General features: G+C 53.8%; 1 protein-coding gene across 1 annotated transcript; it reads left to right on the top strand.

Moving 5' to 3' along the window:
• The first annotated feature begins 401 nt into the window (after positions 1–401).
• Positions 402–17121, top strand: BRAT1 (BRCA1 associated ATM activator 1). The gene is made up of 14 exons (XM_077758844.1): positions 402–872; positions 1185–1328; positions 8667–8821; positions 10953–11100; positions 11492–11864; positions 12122–12241; positions 13249–13340; positions 13974–14092; positions 14165–14351; positions 14542–14740; positions 14953–15347; positions 15433–15531; positions 15705–15880; positions 16214–17121. The coding sequence occupies exons 2-14, from the start codon at positions 1202–1204 to the stop codon at positions 16910–16912; spliced, it is 2889 nt and encodes a 962-aa protein (XP_077614970.1). The 5' UTR covers positions 402–872; positions 1185–1201; the 3' UTR covers positions 16913–17121.
• Positions 17122–18441: the final 1320 nt, after the last annotated feature.

The raw sequence follows: 18441 nt of genomic DNA, 5'->3' as shown, positions 1-18441 counted from the left end.
GATCAGGGACTTCGCCTTCATCCTTTCCGGCACCTGCTTCCTCCACGTCTGCCCGCCCTGACACCTGGTACCTTGGCTGGAAAGGCCACGCCTTTTCCGCCCGTAGCTTCGCTCCTTCCGCTGGAAGTCCCGCCTTCTGGCGCGATGCCCGCCGGGCGCTCGGGCACGTACCACCAAGCGTCCCTGTGAGGGTGATGGGCCGGAGCCACCGGTTTGCGGCCGGCCTGTCTCAGTGCTTCTCAGCTTGAGCTTTTTCCCCAGGAGTGGACCCTCGGGGCTGCCGGGTGGCCTTCCGAGGACGTTCACGGTTTTCCCCGGCCGCCGACCCTGCGCTCGCCCCCTGCAGACCCGGCAAGTGGCGCGGCCCGGGGCGGGGCCCGAGGCGGCGGGGAGGGCGGACGCGGAGCCGCCGAGGCGCGCTCTCGGGGAGGGGTGGCGGACCACCGGAGTCGGGACGAGGGGCTAGGTGTCCTGGTGCTCCCTGGGGCCAGCCGGACCGCGGCCGCCGCCTAGTGCCCCCTCTGGGCCCTTCGGGCGGCCGGGGCCCGACGCAGAGGCGCGGTCCTCAGGGAGGGCTCCCATCTCAGGGACCAAGCCTCACTGGGGACGGACAAACAGACCCACTCCCGGCTGCGAGAGAGCCCTCCCTGACCGCGTGACCGACGGGCTCCCTGTCCCCTCCCAGGCGGGACACGCAGGTGCACACGCTGGCGGGAGGGACGGACCCGGCACGGCGCGCCTTCTGCCCTGCACTCTGCTGGCTGCGGGGTTGTCCGATGCAGACCTGCTGACCCCTGGCTAGACGCTCTTCCCCTGTCCGCGCGCCTTGCGCCAAAAGGCCCGCACCCCAGACTGGCCCAAGCGCTGTTGGGGTGAGTATCAGCTGTTCCCCTCCCACCAGAGTTCGGGGTGGCAGGCTCTGAGCTCCTGAGACCTCGTGGTTTACAGCAGACTCCTTTCCAGCCGGGGCGGCCAGAACTCAGGGCCCTGCTAGCTCTGGACCACCTCCCAGTATCACCCAGGCTGAGGGTTAGCATTCCCCCCGCCCCCCCTCGGCCGCACTCCCTCCGAGGATTGTGGTCCTGCAACCCCTGGCCTGCGGTGGAAGTTCTGGGGCCTGAGCGGACACCGGGGCTGCCTGTGACTAGGGTTGGGGGTGCCTGGCCCTGGCCTTTTCTTTGCAGGCGTCTCCAGCCTAATCATGGACCCAGAGTGCTCCCAACTCCTCCCGGCTCTCTGTTCTGTCCTGGCCGACCCCAGGCAGCCTGTGGCAGATGACACCTGTTTGGAGAAGCTGCTTGACTGGTTTAAAACCATCACTGAAACCGGTAAGTGGAGGGTGCTGCCGTCGTCTGTCCGCTCAGAGGCCGGAGGGTGCATGGGACTCCCCTGCCCAGGGAAAGGGTTGCCCATTGGGTTCCCTTCCTTCACAACCTGGAGACTGATTCCCCTTGGCGAGTTGGGGACACATCCAGTTGAAGCTTGAGTGAATGAGTAGGAGAACTTGATCCTGACGTTGTTAAGCTGCTTCCAGCTCTGATTCAGGCATCCTCTTGTCCAGTTCACGCCAGGTGGCTGCAGGGGCCATGGACAGACTTAGTCTGTTGTCATTGCACTTACTTTTTTAGGAAATAGTCTTTTCTTATCATAAAATTAATACACATCCTTTAAACTTTGAGAGACACAAAGCCATAAAGAGGAAAATTAAACAACCATCAACTTTTTAATTTCCTTCCGGCCTTTTTCCCTAACCATACTACAGCTGCGTTTTTCTTCTTTCTTTTTCTTTAATTTTTAAAGTTTATTTTTGGGAGAGAGAGAGGGAGCAACCGGGAGAGGGGCAGAAAGAGGGAGACGCAGACCCAGTATGGGGCTCAAAACGAAAACCGCGAGATCATGACCCGAGCTAAAGGTGACACTTAACTGACTGAGCCACCCAGGTGCCTCCAGCTGCATTTTTCTCGTAAAAATGAAGCGACACCATAAAGTTCGGTGTCTTGCCTTTTCTCTGTTAAGCATCAGAGTGGGTATTTTCTCTGTGAAACACACTGACTTTATCGTGTGGCATTAATTGTATGAATGGACCATAATGGGTATAATCACACCAGTGTTACTAGGGTTTGTGTTTCTGATGATCCTTATCGGAAATAATGCCCTAATGGCAGATGTTTGATCTCCTGGCTGGTAATTGCCTTAGGGTAGATCCCATACCATTAATTTCTGCTATTTGTTAATTTGTCTTACCCTGCACTTTTACTCTCTTCTGAGTTAAATATCTAAATCTTTCTTGTTTTCTAATATATGCACCCAAGGCTCCACCCTTTTCTGAAAGCATCATTTTAGCTGTGTCCTTTAAATTACTTTTGCTGTAATTTATCTCCAGATATTTCATACTTTTTATCAAGATCTTTTTTCTTCAAGGGCAAATGATTTAGAAGAGTTTATCATTTAGATTTACAAAATGGATTTTTTTCAGTGTTTTTATTATTGATTTCTAATTTATTTCATTGGACTTGGAAAATATTCACGTTTTGATTCCTTTGTATCTGTCAAGGATTTTGTCGCAGCAGAGTACCCCGTTTTCACAAATGCTCTCTATGTTCTGCTATATGCTGCCGTTTGTGTTATTTGTAGAGTCCTCATTGTGACCTAGTTTGTAGTCACATTTTCAAAATTACTTTCAGACAGGTTTCTGTATTTTTTATTATACTTTAAAAAAAAAATTTAGAGAGACAGCACGAGTTGGGGAGAAGGACCTAGGGGGAGAATCTTAAGGAGGATCCACACTCAGTGAGGGAGCCCAACCTGGGGTTCAACCCTACAACTCTGGGATTGTGACCTGAGTGGGACACTCAGCTGACTGAGACCCTAGACAGGTTTCTTCGAGGTATAATTTACGTACGGTGGAATTGACCCAAAGTGTGTAATTGATTGGCTTTTAGTGAAGCCACGCACAGGCTCATTGCCATGGTGTAAAGCTTGGTGCCCAGTAGCAGTTCACCTGCCCCCCCCGCCCCGCCCCCAGCCTGTGCTCTGTGGTCCTTAGGGCTCCACACGGTGAGAGAACTGTGTCCACACTCGCTCCTGATTCAGGTTTACGTTGTGCAGTCCTGCTGTCCTCTTGCTCATCGGTTTTCTTGGTTGTTTCTAAGCGAGAGATGAAGACCCTGCCCCAAGATGGTGGATTCAACCCTTTTTCTCAACATCCTGTTCTGTTCTCCCCTTTGCACACTTTGAAGTGAGCCCGGGTAGGTGCAGGCTCTTCCTCTGCCGACCAATGACTTTTTTCCTGAAGCACCGATAACACCTTTTGCTTTAAAGTCGGGTTTGTTACATGCTCCTCTTGCTGCGGCCACGCTGCAGAAGCAAGCCCTTGGCGGAGCACCTGCGGCGCCAGAAGCCTGGCCTTTGTGCGCCAAAGGCTGTGCTGCTTCCTGGCTTCTCGGAGACACTGTGCTGCCAGCTTGGGTGTCAGCTGCAGGTGAGCAACTCTTTTAACAGACTGTCTGCTTCATCTGTGGAGCTTACTGTTATCTTGGGGTCTGTGTTCTTTCGTTTTTTAAAAGATCACCAGGCCTTGTCTTTGTTTCTTTTTCCTCCTTTTCTGCCCTCCATTGGATTGATAAAGCTTTTGTTTTTAAATGTTTTCTTTTTCTGGTTTGGAAGTTATGCATTCCACTCTTGATTTTAGTGGCCACCCTTACACACAGACTGGATGTAAAAAGTCAGAGGTAACTAGAATCTGTCTCTCCTGTTCCGACAGCGCAGGGACCTCAGGGCACTTTAACTCCAGCCAAGCCTGGTCCTGTCTTCTTTTGCTGTCTCCTCTTCTGACTCCCATCTTGTTTTACAACAGTAAAACCTTTTACTTTTTTTTTTTTTTTAAGTTTAAATCCAAGTTAGTTAGCATACGGTGTAATGATAATTTCAGAAATAGAATTCAGTGACTCATCAGTTACATGTAACACCCAGTGCTCATCCCAGCTAGTGCCCTCCATTTAGCCCATTGCCCATCCAACTCACCTTCAGCAACCCTCAGTTTGTTCTCTGTATTTAAGAGGATTCTCTTTTCTCCACCTCCTCGCCAGCATCTGTCGTTGCCTGAGTTGTTTATTTTAGCCATTCTGACAGGGGTGAGTTGGTAACTCATTGTGATATTGATTTGTATTTCCCTGATGATGAGTGATGTTGAGCATTTTTTCATGTGTCTGTTAGCCATCTGGGTGTCTTCTTTGAAAAGTGTCTATTCATATCTTTTGCCCATTTCTTCACTGGATTATTTTCATTTTGGGGTATTGAGTTTGATAAATGCTGTATAGATTTTGAATACTAACCATTTATCCAGTGTGTCCTTTGCAAATATCTTCTCCCATTTTGTTGGTTGCCTTTTAGTTTTGCTGATTGTTTCCTTCGCTGTACAGAAGCTCTTTATCTTGATGGGGTCCCAGGAGTTCTGTTTTTGCTTTTGTGTCTTGCTTCCGGAGATGTCTTGAGTAAGAAGTTGCTATGGCCGAGGTCAAAGAGATTGTTGCTTGTTTTCTCCTCTAGGATTTTGATGGCTTCCTGTCTTCCATTTAGGTCTTTCATCTGTCTTGAGTTTGTATATTGTGTAAGAAAGCGGTCCAGGTTCATTTTTCTGCATGTCACTGTCCAGTTTTCTTAGCACCATCTGCTGAAGAGACTGTCTTTTTTCTATTGGATACTCTTTCCTGCTGTGTCTAAGATAAGTTGGACATATGTTTGTGGGTCTGTTTCTGGGTTCTCTATTCTGTTCCATTGATCTCTGTGTCTGTTCTTGTGCCACTACCATACTGTCTTGATTATTACAGCTTTGTAGTACAGCTGGAAGTCCAGGATTGTGATGCTACAGCTGTGGTTTTCTTTCTCAGAATTGCTATTCAGGGTCTTTTCTAGTTCCATACAGATTTTAGGGTTATTTGGTCTAGCTCTGTGAAGAATGCTGGTGTTATTTTGATAGGAATTACACTGAATGTGTAGATTGCTTTGGGTAGTACCGATACTTTAACAATGTTTATTCTTCCAATCCATGAGCATGGAATGTTTTCCCATTGTTTTGTGTCTTCTCAGTTTCTTTCATAAGCTTCCTATAGTTTTCAGTGTATAGATTTTTCACCTCTTTGATTAGGTTATTCCTAGGTATTTTATGGTTTTTGGAGCAATTGTAAATGGGATCAATTCCTTGATTTCTCTTTCTGCTGCTTCATTATTGGTGTATAGAAATGCAACCATATTTCTGTGCATTCATTTTACATCCTGCAACTTTGCTGAATTCATGGATCAGTTCTAGCTGTTTTTAGGTGGAATCTTTTGGGCTTTCCCTATAGGGGATCATGTTGTCGGCAAAGAGTTGAAAGTTTGACCTCGTCGTTGCCGATTTGGATGCCTTTTATTTCTTTGTGTTGTCTAATTGCTGAGGCTAAGACGTCCAATAATATGTTGAATAACTGTGGCGAGAGTGGACATCCTTGTCATGTTCCTGACCTTAGAGGGAAAGCTCTCAGTTTTTCTCCATTGAGGATGATATTAGCAGTAGGTCTTTAATATATGACCTTTGATCTTGAGGTAGGAGTCTTCTTTCCCTGTTTTCTTGAGGGTTTTTATCAAGAAAGGATGCTGTATTTTGTCAAAAGCTTTTTCAGCATCAATTGAGGGGATCATGTGGTTCTTAACCTTTCTTTTGTTAATGTGATATGTCACATTGATTGATTTGCAGATATTGAACCAGCCTTGCATTCCAGTTAATAAATCCCACTTGATTGTGATGGATAATTCTTTTTTTTAAATAGTTTATTGTCAAGTTGGTTTCCATATAACACCCAGTGCTCATCCTGAATAATTCTTTTAATGTATTGTTGGATCCAGTTTGTTAGTATCTTGAGATATTTTTANTTCCCTGTTTTCTTGAGGGTTTTTATCAAGAAAGGATGCTGTATTTTGTCAAAAGCTTTTTCAGCATCAATTGAGGGGATCATGTGGTTCTTAACCTTTCTTTTGTTAATGTGATATGTCACATTGATTGATTTGCAGATATTGAACCAGCCTTGCATTCCAGTTAATAAATCCCACTTGATTGTGATGGATAATTCTTTTTTTTAAATAGTTTATTGTCAAGTTGGTTTCCATATAACACCCAGTGCTCATCCTGAATAATTCTTTTAATGTATTGTTGGATCCAGTTTGTTAGTATCTTGAGATATTTTTACATCCATGTACATCAGGGAAATTGGTCTGTAGTTCTCCTTTTTAGTGGGGTCTTTGTTGGGTTTTGGAATCGAGGTACTGCTGGCCTCATAAAATGAGTTTAGAAGTTTCCCTTCCATTTCTGTTTTTTGGAACAGCTTCAAAAGAATAGGCGTTAACTCTTCTTTTTTTCATATTTTTTAAAATGTTTTTTATTTATTTCTGAGAGACTGACAGCGTGAACAGGGGAGGGCCAGAGAGAGAGGGAGACACAGAATCCAAAACAGGCTCCAGGCTCTGAGCTGGCTGTCAGCACAGAGCCCGACGCGGGGCTCGAACCCACGAATTGTAAGATCATGACCTGAGCCGAAGTCGGACGTTTAACTGACTGAGCCACCCAGGTGCCCCGACTCTTCTTTAAATGTTTGTTAGAATTCCCCTGGACTCTAGTCTGTTGGGGGATTTTTGATTACTGATTCAATTTCTTTACTGGTTACAGTAAATTTCTGTAAAATTTCTATATCTTGTTGCAGTTCTGGTAGTTTATATGTTTCTAGGAATTTGTCCATTTTTTCCACATTGCCCAATTTGTTGGCATACAATTGTTCATAATATTGTATTATTATTTATATTTCTGTGGTGTTGGTTGTGATCTCTCCTGTTTCATTCACGGTTTTATTTATTTGGGTCCTTTTCTTTTTCATTGTGATCAATCTGGCTAGGGGTTTATCAATTTGTTAATTCTTTCAGAGAGCCAGCTCCAAGTTTCATTGATCTGTTCTACTGTGTTTTGTTTTGTTTTTTAATTTCTATATCATTGATTTCTGCTCTGATCAGTATTTCTCTTCTGCTGGTTTGGGGCTTTGTTCGCTCTTCTTTTTCTAGCTCTTCCAGGTAGAAGGATAGGTTGTATATTTGATACCTTTCTTCCTTCTTTAGGAATGCCTGGATTGCTATATACTTCCCTCTTTTGACCGTGTTTGCTGCATCCCAAAGGTTTTGGGCTCCCATATTTTCATTTTCATTGGCTTCTGTGTACTTTTTAATTTCCTCTGTAATCTCTTGGTTAACCTGTTCATTCTTCAGTGGGATTTTTTTTAAATGTTTATTTCTGAGAGACAGAGAGATAGTGTGAGCAGGGGAGGGTCAGAGAGAGAGGTTGATACAGAATCTGAAGCAGGCTCCAAGCTCTGAGCTAGCTGTCAGCACAGAGCCTGACGCAGGGCTCGAACCCATGAACCATGAGATCATGACCTGAGCTGAAGTTGGACACTTAACCAACTGCACCCCTAGTGGGATGTTCTTTAATCTACCAAGTATTCATGGTCTTTGCCAGTTTTTTTCTTGTGGTTGATTTTGAGTTTCATAGCGTTGTGATCTGAAAGTATGTGAGGTGTGACCTCGATCTTTTTTGTACCTGTTGAGGGTTGATTTGTGTCCCACTATGTGATCTGTTCTGGAGAATGTTCCATGTGCACTCAAGAAGAATGTATTCTGCTGCTTTAGGATGAAATGTTCTGAATATATCTGCTAAGCCCATTCCAGTCTGGTGTGTCATTCAAAGCCATTGCTTCCTTGTTGATTTTCTACTTAGGTATCTGTCCATTGCTGGAAGTGGGGTATTGAAGTTCCCTGCTAGTATAGTATTACTATCAATGAATTGCTGTATGTTTGTGATTAATTGATTTACATATTTGGGCGCTCCATGTTGGGGGCATATTTACAATTGCTAGGTCTTCTTGGTGGATAGACACCTTTGTTATGTTATAATGCCCTTTCTCATCTCTTATTACATCTTTCTCGTACAGTTGTGTCTGTCTGATAGAGTGTGGGTCCTCCAGCCTTCTTTTGGTGATCATGATAGATGGTTCTGCAGCCCTTTTAAAGTCAGTGCTTTTTAGATTTACCCAGGTGTTTACTGGCTTCTTTGATTTGTCCTTCTCTGTTCTGCACCCTCTTCTTTTTCCTTTTTACTGAACCACGTTCTTTGCGAGTTATGTCATCAAGGGCCTCCCAGTGGGAAACTTCCACCCTGTGCCCCAGTTCTCCTTCTCCCGCCTTGACGCTTCTGAACAGCATGTGGCTGAGTAGGCAGCTCCGATGCCTCTTCGCGGTCCTCCCTCATATAGAGTGCTCTCGGTTTAAGGCAAAAGTATCCATTTGAGACGTAAAGACAGTCTTCTGCTTTAATTTGCATTCCTTCTTGTACCCAACAAGATAGAGCGCCCTTGGGTTTGCTGGCCGTTTGTGTTTCCTGTCCTCACTGCTCACGTGATGGGGGTGATACTCGCCAGTATGTGGCCTCTTGCTGTGTTGACACGATGACTCCATTGTCACGGTTGTTGCACGTATCTCCCCCCCCCGCGATGACCGAATCCAGCTGCGGGAGAGGAGTCTGGGGGGTTGCCCAGGGAAGGTTGATCATTGGGCCTCAGTGACACTCCACGCGGCCGGGTCTGCTGCAGGGTCCAGCCTGCTGTTGGTACAGGAGAACCCCTGCCTGGTGACGCTGCTATGCCATGTGCTAAAGCCCCAGGACCTGAGTCCTCGAGTCCTCGCCTTCTCACTGCGCCTGGCGGGTGTGCTTGCAGCCCATGAAGATTGTTTCCAGTACCTGCAGGTGAGCCTGGGACCTCCCACTGAGCAGCCCACTGAGAAGGACACGGCCTTCTTCTCATGCACGCGCACGCAGCAGGGCGGCTGTCTCGACCCCTGGGTCTCCGAGACGTGGCTTGCCCTGTGTTTTGACTTGCACCGCAGGGTTTTTATTCCTGAGTGTAATCCTTCTTTTGAAAAGCTTTTGGAATGACGGGGTGAAAGGGTAGAGTTTTTGAGATAAGACAGAGCTGGGGTTGACTCGGCTCTGACACTTGCCCTCTGCACGGACTTGGCCGTGAGCCCTCTGGGCCTCGGTGTCTTCCTGTGACAGGAGAGCTGTGCATGTCACATAGACAGTCACGGGGCTTAACCAAGACCATTCGTCCAGCACTTAGTCCTCTTGGACAGATGGGTGAGGGCCTAGTGAGAATCTCTACCTAGTGATAAGGCAGGGGGCTTGGGGAGCCCCTCCCCCCCAGCTGTGCACCCGACAGCTCTTCACACCCTTCGACGGGCACGGATTCGTTGCACGGTGCCTGACATAAGCCTGGCCAGCCCTGCGACGGCATCTCTTGGCTCCTGGACCTCACGGCTCGGGTGGAGGCTCACCATTCCTCTCTGGCACAGTGTGTGAAGAGCCCTGGGAAGGCCACGCTGTGCTGGAGTCGCCTGATGAGGGGACGGCAGTGGGGACGGGATGTGTCCTCCCAGTAACCCTGGGTGCCATTCCCGGACGCTGCTCGGTTGGGCGGTGCAGTCCCTTGAGCAGTGCAGCCGGCACCAGCCTGCTGTGGGACCCACGCCGCTGAAGGGTTTGGGGCCTGACTGTGTGCTTGCTGCCCTCGTGTCGCGTGTGGATCAACCCTCATGTGCCCGCAGAACCTGCAGCTTATCCGCCTCTTCGGGGTTTGCAGAACCATGTTCGTTTATCCTAGGAGCTCTGGCCAGTGAGCAGCTCGGCACTCTTTACCTTTGTTTCCTAGATGAGGAAACCACGGAGGCTTCATGTAAGAACCCGCAGGAGCCGCGGGGCTCCCCCTAGAACCTGGGGAGTCCGCTGCCGGCTGTGAGCAGACCCGAGGGGCCCGGGCCGGGTGCAGGCTCGCAGTCAGCAGGGAGAGGCTGCTCTTCTGTCTTCTGGGCCCGTGCTGGGCTGGCCTCCTGTCCCTTTCTTGGCTGCCCCTTCACAGCCCCACAGGCTTGTCAGCCCACTGCCCAGCCGGGGACAGTATCTAGGCAGGGGACCTGCAGACCGACTACTCAAGGGAGGGGCTGCTGGAGTCCTTGTTCCCACTCACTGGCTAGCAGCTGCCCTGGGGAGGGGCTGTAACCTGAGGAGGAGCCCCCTTGGGTGACAGCATTCCGCTGGCAGTGGCTGAGCAGGATGCCCAGTGGCCCAGGCAGGGCGCAGGCTCTGACCACGTGTCTCCTGCGGGCCTAGGAGAGGCTCAGGGTGAATGATCGCACCCGTGAGCAACGCCGGCGGCTTCGGGGCTTCCTGCACGTTGTGCTAAAACCCAGGAGTGAACGAGAACGTAATGCCTGTGGCAGGAAGGCCACCATATGTGTTCCTAAGCCACTGCCAGCTTGGGAAGTGGGTGTCAGCTTTCTGGGAGCAGTGGGCTTGCGGCTGGGTTGTGAAGGGTTTGAACAGGTGCGGGGAAGCAGGGCAGGTCTGACAGAGGTGTGCCAGGGCATCTGGGATGGGGGGCACCTGGAGGAGGGCGGCTGCCTTGGTGGACCCTACATGCCAAGCTCAGGAGTTCAGTAGTCTATGGAGGCTGTTGAGGCTCTGTGAGCACAATGTCATGGTCAGAGGCGGAAGTTCAGAGATGGAGTTAGTGGTCCTGTTCTTCGGGGGGAGCATTTCTGAATTAAACCGACAGGACTGATAGACCTTCATTTACAACCCAGACCTTCTGGTGTCCTGGAAGGCAGATCTGGCGGCGCTGGGGCTGGTGTGGCTGCTCTGGTGGCCACCTGTCACTTCCCAGAAGCCTGGATGCCCGGGTTGGGGGGCTCTTTGTGTGACATAGAGTGAGAGAGCCCCCTGGACAAGTGCCTTGACTAGCCCTAAAGATAGAAAAGCCATTTCCCATGTACCCATCTGCTGGGAACGCGCCCAGGTCACCACTTCCTTCTCCGCTTTCCAGCAGGGGGAGTTGCTGCCCAGCCTCTTTGGGGAGGCAGGACCCCTGGGAGGAGCCGCCTGGGCCGCCCCCACCGTGCGCAGTGGCTGGATCCAGGGCCTGCGCTCCCTGGTGCGGCACCCCAGTTCCCTGCGCTTCCTGGCCCACTGTGGTGAGTCCCCTGCCTGCTCCTCCTTCATGCGCCAGAGAGATCGCTGCAGCTTGCCGGGCCATGTGGGGTAACCGGGTGAGGGGTGGTTAGAGACCCCTCGAGGTCCCCGCCATGTGCTTCAGCTTGCAGGTCAGACCAGCAGGTAGGATGACTTTGAATCTCACTAGAATCCAAAGCTTCCTTCCAAGAGTCAAGAACTGCTTACCTCCATTCCTGTTCCTCTGCCTCTAAGCAGAGGGGAGGCGGGGGCCCTGGCGGTGCCCCCTGTGGCTTACAGTGTTCATTCACGCTCTTTCCCTGAGGCTCCCAAGTGTGGCAGTTAAAGCCGCTTTGGATTCCGTTCCATCTGAACCCCGTTTTCTTCTCTCCCTGCCCCTGTCCCCAACCCCAGGTGCCGTTGACACCATCTTCTCCCTGCAGGGAGACTCCAGCCTGTTTGTGGCCTCGGCAGCCGGGCAGCTTCTGGTGCACATCCTGGGCTTGTCTATGCAGGGCTCGGCTGAGGGACACCCCAGCCTGCCACCAGCTGATTGGCCGGCATGTGCCCAGAAGATCGTGGGTCACATCGAGGAGTCCTTGCGTTCCGCGGCCACCCCGCAGATCGCACAGGCTCTAAATGTCCTGACCACCACGTTCGGGCACTGCCATGACCCTTGGACGCAAGTCCTGTGGGTGCGGCTGAGTCCCCTTGTGGCCCGTCTGCTCGAGAAAGACCCCGTCCCCGCTGCACACTCGCTCGTGGATCTCCTCCTCAGCGTGGCCCGGTCAGTCCTCTGGGCTGCAGCTGGGAGTGGGCAGGACTTAGGGGCGCTTGTTTTGAAGCCTTAGGGTGGCTGTCACACCTGGGGCCACCGCCTGGGCCAGAGGGAACAGCAGATGAGGTCTGAAAGCCCACACATCTGGGAAGGCTCCATCTCAGCTGGGCATGCGTGGCCCCAGGGCTGTGGCAGTCCCACTGGACACTGCACAGGCTTTGGGGGGCAGGACAAAGAAATCACCTTCTTTCTGGGGTTTTCTGCAGGTCTCCTGTGCTGAGTTCTTCCAGCTGTGGTCTGTGGGACACTTTGGCACAGACTCTGAGCCGCCTGAGCCCCACCCAAGCAGGGCCGTTGGCTCTGGGGATCCTGAAACTGCAGGAGTGGTAAGGATTGGGGGTTATTTTATGCGAGGACAGGCCATGGCTGAGGGCCAGGGGGCTTCCAGGGAGCTCTGAGAGCAGGGAAGAACCAGAGGTGGCCAGAGGCAGTGTAGTCGGGCAGGATTTCAGGCATCGCAGAGGCAGTGCCATAGGCTGCGGCTTCCTGCATGCTGTACAGACAGAATTATTTCAGACTAAAGCTTTATAGGCTCCCCAGAGATAGAGCAGACTCTCGGAGTTGCTCTGCCCATACACAGGCTAGGTTCGTACCCCAGGTCCTCTCACTCTGCTGCCCTCTGCTTCCCTCCCCTCCCCAGCGACCCTAGCTTGTAGATCCTGGACTGCGTGGTGTGTGTGTCACTGGGGCGGCTACTAGGGGCCCTGGGACAGTAGCGGGGAGCCAAGAGGCCTGAGTGGCTGGACGGTTTGCTGCAGGAAAGGGAAGGACGCGTGGGTCCAGAGACTGAAAGAACAGGAGGTCGTTGCAGGCACATGAGAGGTGGTCGTGTTGGCCCAGGTTGGGGGTGAAGGTTGCCTCAGGACCCACTCCCCAGCGGGTCTGGGTGTCTGACATGGGCCTGGCTCCAGGCTCTCTGGGCTCTCCAGGTGTTCAGGAAGAGGTAGTGTAGAGGGGTGGGGGCAGACAGCTGGCCCCGGGGGGGTTCTGTGCTAGTGTAGCCCCCCACCCCACCCTGAGCCTGAGGACCCCAGAGATGGAATGGCAGGGGCTTCCCCGGGATGTGGGCCCTCCTGTTCCCCTGGCCCCAAGTGGGCACTGTCCACTGCAGCACGTGTGACCAGGCCCTCACAGGGCTGTTCCTGAGGCCTGGGGTGGTGCTTCCGTGGAGTCCGACGTTGGCAGCCTGCGTGCTGGTCAAAGAAGCTGTTTCTCCAGGAAGCGTCCAGAGCTCCATCACAGCCTATTTGCCCCAGACTTACTGGGGACGTTAGGGGGGCCGCCGGCTCACCTGGGGTCGGGAAGTAGCACTCACCATGTCCTCTGTGTTCAGCCCCCAGGCGCTGAGGGCCCAGGCCTTTGCTGTCCTTCTCCAGCCCCTGGCCTGTGTCCTTGAAGCCACTGCTCCGGTCATTGGACTTCCAAGTACGCTGCTTCCTGCGGGTGGGCCAGTGCAGGAGGGTGGCCCCAGGGTCCTGCGTGTGTCTGTGGTGTGGGGTCAGCGAGTGTTGGAGTGGAGGCTGTTGTCACACGTGGCTGCCGCTCTTCTCGTGTCCCTGCCCTGGGATTGGCGGGGTAGCCTCCCCACAGTGGGCGTCAGCTTGCGTGGCCCCAGAGCAGCTGGGTGGTTACTGCGCCATGTGGTGGTTCCCAACCCAGAATGGGCACATGGCTGGCCCTTGTCCCCTGGACGCTTCTGGATTCTGTGACCAGGGCAGAGCAGGTGCCCTACCTTTAGCCTTGCTTCAGCCACACGGCATGTTGAGGATTAGTGAGGGGGACCCAGGGGTGCCTGGTGGCCCCATGTCGAGCACAGGGACGAGCATCCTGAGTGGTGGGATTGGCCCAGGAGCGGGCTGAGGGGAGAGCTGGGCTTGACTGCTCGGGAGCCCTGCGGATGGGCTCAGAGCCCAGGTCTGCCAGCCCATGTCACCCGGGGTGTGTCACCCACTGGCAAGCTCTGGTCTTGGTCTCCAGTGCGGGGTGGCAGCCACAGAGCCCGCGGTGGCCACGTGGGAGGCGCCACTGACAGAGCGCTGCTTCTGGCTTGGCCTCCAGGCTCACCAGATGGCACTGCTGGTGCGTCACTGACGGCGGACTCGCTCCTCCCCTCCAGGGCGGCCTGCGTGGGTCTCCTGTGCCGGACGCTGGCCCACCTGGAGCTGCTGCAGCCACTGGTAAGTGTGGCCCTGGCCTGTGCCCACAGCAGCAGCAGGCCTCCACCTGCACTGACTCTCCCTCTCTCCCAGCCCCAGCGCCCCTCTCCCTGGCCTCAGGCGCCCCTGCTCGGCGCTGCGGTGACTGTACTGCGGCTCTGCGATGGTTCGGCGACCCCTACATCTGATGCGGGGCGCCACCTCTGTGCGTTCCTGGTGGGCTGCATGCGGGTCCAGCGAGCGGCCCTCGATTTCCTGGGGACACTGTCTCAGGGGGCAGGTGAGCAAGCGTGCCCCTCAGGCCCCACCTACCTGCTGTTCAGCTACGCCTGGGGCTGCCGTCCTGCGTCTCCTCTAGCACACAGGCAGCCTTGGCCGGTGGTGGGTTCTGTGCCTGCTTCCTGGCGCTGACACTTGATGCTGCTGGGGCCCCTGGAGGGAAGGTCGTGCTTCATCCTTGTCTTTCCCAGGGCCCCGGGAGCTGGTGACACAGGTGTTCGCTGTTCTCCTGGAATATCTCACAAGCCCAGACNCGCGAGGAGGGGGAGGCGCGCAGGAGGACCCCTGCAGGCCTCACAGGACAGGGCCTTCTGTGGGGCCAGAGTCGCTGCGTGAAGTGAGTTTGGAGGGCCGGCAGCGGCACAGGGCCCAGCCCAGTGAGGACCAGCGGTGAGGGCTGAGCGCCGGGGAGGCCAGGCCGCGGAAAGCAGAGCTCTCTGTGAGAGAAGGAAGCTGGAGCCAGGTGGCCCTCCACTTGGGATCTAAACTGCAGGGTTTTCTGCCTCCAGGGCGGTGGGTGGGCTCGGGTGGCAACAGAGTTATGCCACCTGCTACCAGGCGAGCAGTTTGGGACAGAGGCCTGGCGAGTTCCCAGGGCTTTGAGGAGGGGGCCTTGGAGAGTTTCCAGGTCTTGGTGTGGAAGCCCCATCTCCCCAGCAGCAGGGCGTCCTGCCCCTAGCAGCCACCCCCGCCTCTCGTGAGCCGGGATGCCCCTTCTGCCTCTGCCTGGGGCTGCCGCCTTGGAGAGTGAAACCCGGTGCTGCCTTCTTCCTGAACCTGGGGTCCCACCTTGTGCCCCAGAGCAGGGGCAGGAGCACAGTGAGGGCAGAGGGGCAGGCATGCCAGCTTGTCCCTCACCGCCCTGGCCCTGTGGCCCCGCTTTGCCTGCTCCAGGTTCTGAAGAAGGCTTTCCAGGCCACATTCCGGTGGCTCCAGAGCTCACCTGAGCCCCTTGGTGGCGGTGATTTGGAGCCCCATGCCCAGCTCTTCCTGAGAGGTAGCCCTGGCCCTGCCTGGGGAGACCGGAGGGGTTGTGGTGGGGATGGGGGCAGGGTAAGTCTGAGGTGACCCTCCTGCTGCAGAACTGCTCCCTGTGCTGCCTAAGCGCCTGTGCAGCCCCTGTTGGGAGGTGAGGGACTCCAGCCTTGAGTTCCTGACCCAGATGACCCGGCACTGGGGCGGTGAGTACAGGGTACGCGGGGCCGGCTGTGGGAGGGCAGCCCGGCCTTAGCACACTGATTGTTTCCTGTTGGCTTTGGGAACCCAACCGCCTAGGCTGCCCTTGGGGAAGGAAGAGAGGGAGCTACAAGTTCAGCCCTGGGTCACAGCTGGTTGTGGCCTCTCGGACCCCCAGGGCAGGCCAGCTTCAGACGTGTGCTCCTCGCTTCCGAGGTGCCTGAGCTCACCGAGCAGCTCCTGCGAGACCCTGAGAGTTACGTCCGCGCAAGCGCGGTGTCTGCCATGGGGCAGCTTTCCAGCCAGGGGCTGTGTGTCACCCCTGCCAGCCCCGAGCACCCAGAGGCCCAGCAGGTAGGAGGCAGTGGGCCCCGAGGCCAGTCGTTCACGTCCAGTGGTTGTCTTGATCCCCAGGGTCCAGTGGGTTGGCCACCCAGTTGCGGGTGGTCTAGGGCCAGAGTCCTATTGGGTGTGTCACCTGAATCTCTGATTCTTTTCCAAGTGCCACTGTCCCTCGGACGTGGTCACCCCCCTTAAGTACAGGAGCAAACAGAGGGCCAAGGGGAAAAGCTGTGTCAGCCCCCAGGCCTGGGGAGGTAGTCGCGGGGGTCCCTGCCTTCCCCGATGCGTGTTAGCAGGGCTCGGTCTTCCACACTCCCTCCCACTGCCTCTCGCTCTGTCCTTCAGAAGAGCCTGCTCGCGGAGCTCCTGCACATCCTGTCCACAGACTCAGAGGGCTTCCCCCGGAGGGCCGTCATGCAGGTCTTTACCCAGTGGCTAAGGGACAGCCACACCGACGTGGTGGCTAACACAGAGCGCTTTGTGGCCAGGGTGCTCCAGGTGGCAAGCCGGGATCTGGACTGGGAGGTCCGGTCCCAGGGCCTTGAGCTGGCGCTAGTGTTCCTGGAGCAGACGCTGGGCCAGCCCAGCTCCCACTGTCCCTATGCCGTGACCCCGCCCACGGTGGCCCCACTTGGCCCGGTGGCCCAGGCCCTGCGGCCACTCTGCCGAGTGCAGCTCTTTGAGTTTGCCTTTCGTGCCTTGTTTGACTGTGACCGACCCGTGGCTCAGAAGTCCTGTGACCTCCTCCTCTTCCTGAGGGCCAAGACTGCTTCCTACGGCGGCCTGGAGGACTCTGGGGGTGGCCCTGATGTGGCCTCCGTGGAGGCCGCCCTGCAGAGGTGGCAGTCGGGTGATCAGGGCCAGCCCCTGGGGGAGCTGGAGCCCAAGGCCGTGGTGGCTGTGCTGAGGTCTCTGGACCTGGAGGGCCTTCGAGGTGCGCTGGCCGAGAGCAGCGACCGCATGGGGAAGAGCCCTTGCTCGCTCCTGCAGGATGTGCTGGCCACGGCGGGCGTCCTGGGGGAGAATGAGGCCGACTGCTACTGACGTGCCAGGCGGCAGCCTCCCTCCCTTCCCCTGCGTCTCGTCCCTTCTGGGGGCCCTGCCGTCCTGAGAGCTCTGGCCTGGCCTGGTGGCACCAGGGACCTTTAGGGAGGCCAGGACCTGGTGAGACTGGCAAGGTGGGAGAGTCTGTTTTGATGTATTGTTAAAGAAAAGGCCTATTTTTTACTCAAAGTAAACAGCGTTTGGCAGCACTCCTGAGTGAGCCTGCGTTTGAGGCTGCCCGGGGCAGATGCAGGTGCTAGACCTGGGGGATGGGGGGGTTTGCAGAAGCATCTGAGGAGGGGTTTCTCTGCGGGACAGCCGTGTGCTTCATGAGGTGCCAGTTGGGGGGGTCTCCACTGTGGACCCCACTTTGCCCCAGGGGTGCCCAGGCGTCAAAGACATGATAGCTTGGGCTGGAGAGTGTTCGGCCCTGGGTTCTGGCCCCTCGTGCTGGTGATCCCGGTTGGACCAAGGCCAGGTTCCCAGCTTCTGCACCGCTGGGATCACTGTCAGCTTGTAGTGGTCGAGAGTCTGCTGCCTCAGCTGAGCAGGCAGAGAGTTGAGATCCAGGCCAGGACCTGGGGGCCACACGGCTGCACTGGTCCTGGTTCTCCCATCTGCCTCCCGGCGGTAAGTGTCCTTGTGTTCTAAAGCCGCAGGCATGGTCAGAAAAGACGTTGCAAGTGAAATTTAGAAATATTTTTGACGAAATCAGAGTGAAAATACAGCTTATCAATGTCTATGGGATGAGGCAGTGTTCAGAGGGAAGTTTAGAACATTGAATGCAGAGATTAGGAAAGAAGGAACCTCTAAAATCATTAGGTTTCTAGGTTCATACCTTAGGTAACTAGGAGAAGAAGATGAAATCTAAAGCTGGAAAATAAAAATTAGAGGGGTGCTTGGGCAGCTCAGTTGGTTAGGCTCAGGCCATGATCTTGCAGTTCATGAGTTTGAGCCTCATGTCGGGCTCTGTGCTGACAGCTCAGAGCCTGGAGCCTGCTTCCAATTCTGTCTCCCTCTCTCTCTCTGCCTCTCCTGCGCCTGTTTTCTCTCTCTGTCTCTCAAAAATAAACAAACATTTAAAGCAGTTTTTAATAAATAAATAAAAATTAAAACCAAAATCAGTTAAAATTTAAAATGAAATCAAAAGAGAAAGTCATTTAAGCCAAAAACTGATTTGAAGAGATCAATAAAATTGATAAGCCTCTAGCTAGACTGATTTAAAAAAACAGGGAGGATACAAATCACGAGGACCAGAAATGAAAGGGAACCTCCCTGCAGATCCCATGGAGACTGAGAAACTAAAGGAATAATAGTAAAGGAATACTGTGTACAGCTTTAGGCCCATAGATTTGATGACCTGGCTGAGACGGACCAATTCCTTGAAAAATAATTTGCCAAAACTCACACAAGAAGAAATAGATAATTTAAATAAACCTTCAGTTAAGGAAATGGAGTCGATAATTCACAACTTTCCCAAACAAAGCCCCAGGCCCAGACGGGTGCATGGGTGACTCCACCAGACACTT

Source organism: Crocuta crocuta, unplaced genomic scaffold, assembly GCF_008692635.1.
Source record: "Crocuta crocuta isolate KB4526 unplaced genomic scaffold, BGI_CrCroc_1.0 scaffold273, whole genome shotgun sequence".
NCBI lineage: Eukaryota > Metazoa > Chordata > Mammalia > Carnivora > Hyaenidae > Crocuta > Crocuta crocuta.
The sequence above is the reverse complement of the archived record's forward strand: the minus strand, read 5'-3'. Positions and strand labels throughout refer to the sequence as shown.